The sequence below is a fragment of the Anneissia japonica genome, unplaced genomic scaffold (genome assembly GCF_011630105.1).
Source record: "Anneissia japonica isolate Jap-2015-1 unplaced genomic scaffold, ASM1163010v1 scaffold8338_len52547_cov99, whole genome shotgun sequence".
Classification (NCBI taxonomy): Eukaryota; Metazoa; Echinodermata; class Crinoidea; order Comatulida; family Comatulidae; genus Anneissia; species Anneissia japonica.
The window spans coordinates 240-7,060 of NW_022729820.1; the positions used below are offsets into that span (position 1 = coordinate 240).

The following is a 6,821-nucleotide window of genomic DNA, read 5'->3' on the forward strand; positions in this document are numbered from 1 at the left end:
TCGTTATTTCGAATTAGTAATCCGTTATTTCGGATTACTAATCCGAAATTTCGAATTAATTAATTCGTTATTTCGAATTAGTAATTCGTTTTTTCGGATTACTAATCCGAAATAACGAATTACTAATTCGAAATTTCGGATTAGTAATTCGTTATTTCGGATTACTAATCCGAAATTTAGAATTAGTAATTCGTTATTTCGAGTTAGTAATTCGTTATTTCGGATTACTAATTCGTTATTTCGAGTTAGTAATCCGAAATAACGAATTACTAACTCGAAGTAACGAATTACTCAGGAGCGAGTACGTAGGCCTAGAGAGAGAGATTGGGACGCGGTGGATGCCCTAGTTTTCACACGTGAAGGTAGTTTCGAAGTTTGGTGAGTTTTTTTGTTGCTGATAAGTTTCTATTTCAGTGATAATAGTAATTAGGCCTATTTTATTACAATTTCCAGACAGTAAAACTTTGAAAAGTATACAGAAGGTAGGCAGAGACAATTTTGAAGTAGCCTAGGCCTAGTGCTAGGCCCAGGGACTGCATGTTGAGATAGCGTACGTTACTGTGTCGTCCAAAGCGTACGAGTCAACACGACCCTACATTTACCCTCCCTGCTTTACTTCTCAATTACTACAAAAACCTCTGAGACAGTTAGTTGCATAATGCAATGGATTTTGATGATGTAGGCAGCTAGTATGCTGTTGATAATAACCTTCAGAAATTTATATACAATATCTATTTTTTTCAACAATAGGCCTAGAATAAAAAGGAGTGCTGAAATATGGCTCAGAAGCTGCATAGTTGTAGTGAACTGTACGAATATATGGAGACTCGAGGAATTGATGCAGAGAACATAACAAAAATGAGGGATGAAAAGGTGAGAACTGATAGTTTGAGAACTGATGTTTTAAATGTATAGATACAGTAGTACAACTTTTGTTTACAATTTATTAATGAACAACTACCCACAAGGTCACATTAAAGCTGTTAAAATAGCCTTATCTTGTTCATCATTCATTCTGTTTTTGTTATAGGGGTTTAGATGAAATTGGCAGTATTTGCAAGTCACTCAAAATGCCTTTTAATGAGTGCCAAAGTCTGGTTAAAGTCTATTTCAACCTTGGTTTAAATTATACAGAAATAATTGCGCTTCTACTTTCAAATCATGGGATTTCCATAAGCAAGAGGACTCTTCACAGAATACTACGCAGACTTGACTTATATCGACGAAAAAATCATACAGACATACTTGAGATAGCTTTATTTATTGAGCAGCAACTCCAAACGTCAGAGAACCTACACGGTTATAGGTGGATGCATTTAAAATGTATTCAGAATGGTATTAATATCGACAAAGAAACTATACGCCTAGTTTTGAAACTTTTAGATCCTCATGGGGTTGAACTAAGATCAAGAAGACGGCTTCAAAGACGGACATATCGCGTGAGAGGACCTAATTATATATGGCACATTGACTCTTATGATAAATTGAAACCATATGGCATCTGTGTCAATGGATGTATTGATGGGTTTTCTAGGAATGTTATGTGGCTAGAGGCATACAAGACCAGTAGTGATCCCAGAGTAATTGCAGGGTATTACATGAACACTGTTAGAAACAAAGTTGGGTGTCCGAGGGTACTTAGATCGGACCATGGAACAGAAAACTCTGTAGTTGGGCAGCTGCAGCAGTTTCTTAGAAGAGATAATCAAGACCCAGTTGCTAGTTTTGTCCAGGGCACGAGCCAGCACAACCAGCGCATAGAATGCTTGTGGAGTATGCTTCGAAGGCATTGCACTCAGTACTGGATGGAATTGTTTTCTCAATTAAAAGAAGATGCACGGTTTGATGGAGGTCTTTTGGACAAGTCATTGGTTCAGTTTTGTTTTTTGAATCTAATTCAGGTATTCTTCATTTTCATTGTCATAATACAGTACAAACTTTTTTTAACAAAATGCCATTTTAGAGTGTGGAAAAGTTATAACCGCACTCCTGCGAATAACTATTTGAGGGGCACTTATACAACTGGAAGCTTCCGGGGGTGCTTATGAAAACTACTCTAATTAAGGGAGTGCTAATGGAAGCTGATGCAAACTGAGACTAAACGAGAGAGGTAAAATTAAACAACTTTGCATATAAGGCACTTCCGTGAATACTTGGTAAAGGCGAATATTCAAATTAGGAGAGCAGCACTTAAGAGTGTCATTTATTTTTCAAATGGGACATTTTTCACTATTCATTTGGACCAGTAAACCATCAAAACCCTCATGCACATTAAAACAAAGTCTAAAATTTCAGCGGAGGTAAAATTGTATTTTTTGTCATATTTTCTATCGTCATATTCTACTACCTGTACAATTTCCATTTCATTTTATTTGTAAATACAATTTCCTAACTTTATTTTTTTTCATTTATTTTTGGTTTATTAGGATGAGTTCAACAATGTGGTAAGAGAGTGGAATGCTCACTGTATAGCACCCTCGAGAAATAGAGACGGTCCATTTGGTCGTCCAATGTTAATGTACACATCACCAGAGTTATATACGGAGGACAACAATTTATTGTACCGTTACAAATGGATGAGATAGAAATATACAAAACTGAGTGCATTTTCAAGAGCCAGTACACATGTGACAAGGATGTGTTTAATCTTTGTTCGATATTAATGAGAGAAAGACAACTGTCTCAACCAAATAATCCTGAAGAGAGTCTGTATTTGTATAATGTTTTACGAATTGCAATAACTGAATTACTTTGAGAATGAAGCTGGTTTGTTTTTTTCTCAATAAACCGTGTGTACAGTAACAGGTACAACAACAATTACTGCAACAAAAAAAGATTTAAGTTTATACATAAAAAAATTAAAGAAAAACATAGGCCTATAATTATTTTTAGCTGTCTCGATTTTAATGAAAATATTTTTTATTAATAATGCAAAAACAGACATTATACAGTAAACTAAAATGTATGATAAACTATACTTTTTTTCCAGTATAGCTCAGCAAGACATAATCACCATACTAATAGCTATTTATTGAGATCCTGTGTAAATACTGTTTTTCTTTCTTTTCTCACTGTAGTAAATAATGAATAGATTATTAAATACATGCCAATATTAAATGGACAATTATGTTAGTTCTTTTTATTTGTATCAACGCTATTATGACAGCATGATTCATGTGTTCCTTTCAAAATTACTGAAACCGAGTTAACTACAAATGAACACAATAAATTTGAACATTGATAGCTGAATCTTTAAATACTTTAAAAATAGCATATTCAGAATATAAAAATTATAAAATTAAGCTTTTAATACATCATAAATTTATGAGCAAAATAACTATAAAGAGAGAGAACCCATATTAAGGGGGATACACTGGTAAACTGAAATTGTTCCCGTAATTGGATTTTCTTCTGTAAAAAACACTATACAACAGATTATTTATTTTAGTTTCATTGCAAAATAGTAACGATCATTAGAATTATAACAAATAATAATATTTAAGATGATTATCCTGGTAGTTCGATTATTCATACTTAATTGCCTTATCTTTTGTTATACTATCCTGTTATTTTGTAATTATTATGCTATTTTTTAATTGTTACCTGCTCCCCACCAATCCTTCATATTATCAAATTCCTTTTTTTCTTTTTATATATAATCCTGTTCCCTATAGAGTATACTGTATCATTGTGTTGCAACACATTTTATGAGTACCTGATGATGACCTATGGTCGACAGTACTTTTTAAATAAATATATCATTTTGAAGCAGATTCAAGAACTTGTGATTTTTTTAATCTTTTTTAGACAGTACATTATATGTAAATTAGAGTGACCTCAGCTTAAACTGTTAACATAACTTTATTAACAGTCGTAACTATTGGCACTACATGTAAATTTAATGCAGCATATCATTTTATTTCTGTTTAACTTAAACATCAACTTATAAAATAATGCAATTTACACATAGTGTATTGTTATGTGGAGTGGTATATTGTACAAAATGACTATTAAGTACAGTGTAAACTGTATGAATTATAGGCTAGTGATAAAAGTTGGCCTACATGTTGTTGTTATATAATCAGAAATGATTTATTTACAATACCTAATCAGGATAAATATCTTAAAATGCTTGCACACTTGACAAATATAAATTACTCCTTCATTCCTAATTACAAATTTCCAATTCAACTATCATATACTTTTAGTTTCTTATTGTACATACGCATGTATAGTAATAAGCAATAAATTAAAAAAGTGAAAATTAAAATGGACATAATTTAACCAAATTATAAATTTCAGTAAACAAAACTTTTTCTCGAGTGGAAATACTAATATACTTATATGGACTAACAAAATTACATTTTTTAAATTAGAAATGGTTTATTTACAATATCTAATCAGGATAAATATATTAAAATGCTTGTACACATGATTAATACAAATTATTCCTTTATTTAACAAATTCCAAAGTGTATATAATGTTAGTATTAGTAAACAAAACTTTTTCTCAATATCAACTATTGTATATTGAAATACTGTACTAACATACTTACAATTTGAGTTCATAATTAAGTTTCACTGAGTGAAATCATCTTACAGTGATTAACAATACTGTCATTGCTTTTGATTTCAATTTTTTGAATTCCAATCAAAACTAACATCTGGTCAACACCAACAATAACAACAATTTGTGTTCATAATTTAAAATTTCACTGAGTAATATCATCTTACAGTGATTAACAATAATGTAATTGCTTTCGATTTCAACTTTTTGAACTCCAATCAAAACTGTAACACCAGGTCAACACCAAAATAACAACATGATAACTCTAACTCCTTGTTTACTTAAACATTACCAAACCCGTGGCAATCTGTCAGTGATTCTGTCATGAGGCTTTTGAAATAGGATGGTTCATCAATACCCCCGGGAAGGCTCAATGTTAGTGCACAGGTAGATGACCATGGGCGACGCATGGTATTTCCCTCGGAACTGTAAAACAAAATTCTGATTGGCTGAACAAAACCTAGTGGTGGAATGTATTCACACCCAGTAATAAAGATAAGTATATCTTTAAGTAACAATCCACCAGCTTCATTTTCCTCCAAATCTTGCAAAAACAACTCAAAACTGTAGATGGTACTGTCTTCCTTAGCTCTGTTGTTTGACCCTTCTTCTGAAAAACAGTACTGGTAGATTGACTTGAACTCATCCACTGTTAGCTTCTTTACTTTACTATTTAAAAAGGAAGAAAAAACATATTCATTACTTCTGACCAGGTCACCAAATGTGCCGATTTCATTCATTCCCTTGAATTTCTGCATAGACACCATAAAGAAAGTGTTGCTTTAGAAGGGAGACTACAATATTATCTTTTCCAGATATATTTGATGTATATATTCTGGAATAGCCATACTGTGCAATGGTATCTGCATGATGTTCGATGAAGTTTTGAAATTCAGTCTCTGAGATACAGCTTTCAAGAGCCTTGAGTAGAGATTTTAGGTCATTGTCATCAACAGCTTCAATCGCAGCAGCATTATTGACATCACTCCCTTTCATGAATCGGTAACCTTCTTCTGACAAGTATAGTACTGTACTGTTTTAATAATATACTGTATTTCAAATTGTATTTTAGTGATATTCAGGCTAGTTGTTTGAATTATTTCAATGGTGCAGATTTTAATATTCTATGTAAAATAATTTCAAGACCAATATTAACCAACAGTCAGTGTGCCCATCATAATACTGAATGGTAAATTTATTTTAAATTCTAGTTAATGTAGCCTAAATTGTACAGTACCAAACACACAAGTCATATGAATGCGGGTATGAATGCCTGGATAAATTGTTGAAAGAAGGATCTATTGGAAACTGGAAATATCATAAATATAGTACCAAAAATGTCTAAAGAGCATTCTATCAGACATTACAAACAAACTATATCAGTTCTCACCTTTTCATCCCTCATTTTTTAATGTTCTCTGCATCAATTCCTCGAGTCTCCATATATTCGTACAGTTCACTACAGCTATGCAGCTTCTGAGCCATATTTCAGCACTCATTATTATTCTAGGACTATAGTTGAAAAAAAATAAATATTGTATATAAATTTCTGAAGGTTATTATCAACAGCATACTAGCTGCCTACATCACCAAAATCCATTGCATTATGCAACTAACTGTCTCAGAGGTTTTTTTTTGTAGTAATTGAGAAGTAAAGCAGGGAGGGTAAATGTAGGGTCGTGTTGACTCATACGCTTTGGACGACACGGTAACGTACGCTATCTCAACATGCAGTCGCTGGGCCTAGCACTAGGCCTAGGCTACTTCAAAATTGTCTCACTATGCCTACCTTCTGTATACTTTTCAAAGTGTTAATGTCTGGAAATTGTAATAAAATAGGCCTAATTACTATTATCACTGAAATAGAAACTTATCAGCAACAAAAAAACTCACCAAACTTCGAAACCACCTTCACGTGTGAAAACTAGGGCATCCCACCGCGTCCCAACTCTCTCTAGGCCTACGTCTCGCTCCTGAGTAATTCGTTATTTCGAGTTAGTAATTCGTTATTTCGAGTTTGTAATTCGTTATTTCGGATTACTAATCCGAAATTTCGAATTAGTAATTCGTTATTTCGAGTTAGTAATTCGAAATAACGAATTACTAACTCGAAATAACGAATTAGTAATCCGAAATAACGAATTACTAACTCGAAATAACGAATTACAATATATTTCTACCAGACGCGTCTAGACGTTAAATCGGCACAAATATTCTGTCCTTACTAAAATTGAACTCGCTAAAAGGCCGCCTT

At 32.8% G+C, this 6,821-nt stretch overlaps 1 protein-coding gene and 1 pseudogene across 1 annotated transcript; one reads left to right on the forward strand and one right to left on the reverse strand.

Annotated features, from left to right (window-relative positions):
• The first annotated feature begins 296 nt into the window (after window positions 1-296).
• Window positions 297-3,642, forward strand: LOC117114739 (annotated as a pseudogene).
• Window positions 3,643-4,466: 824 nt separating this feature from the next.
• On the reverse strand, window positions 4,467-6,526 carry LOC117114736. Its single transcript, XM_033258427.1, has 3 exons — window positions 6,461-6,526; window positions 5,958-6,079; window positions 4,467-5,236 (listed from the first exon to the last, which is right to left on the reverse strand). Exons 2-3 carry the CDS (start codon window positions 5,963-5,965, stop codon window positions 4,849-4,851), a joined length of 396 nt encoding a protein of 131 aa, XP_033114318.1. The 5' UTR covers window positions 5,966-6,079; window positions 6,461-6,526; the 3' UTR covers window positions 4,467-4,848.
• Between the last annotated feature and the right edge of the window lie 295 nt (window positions 6,527-6,821).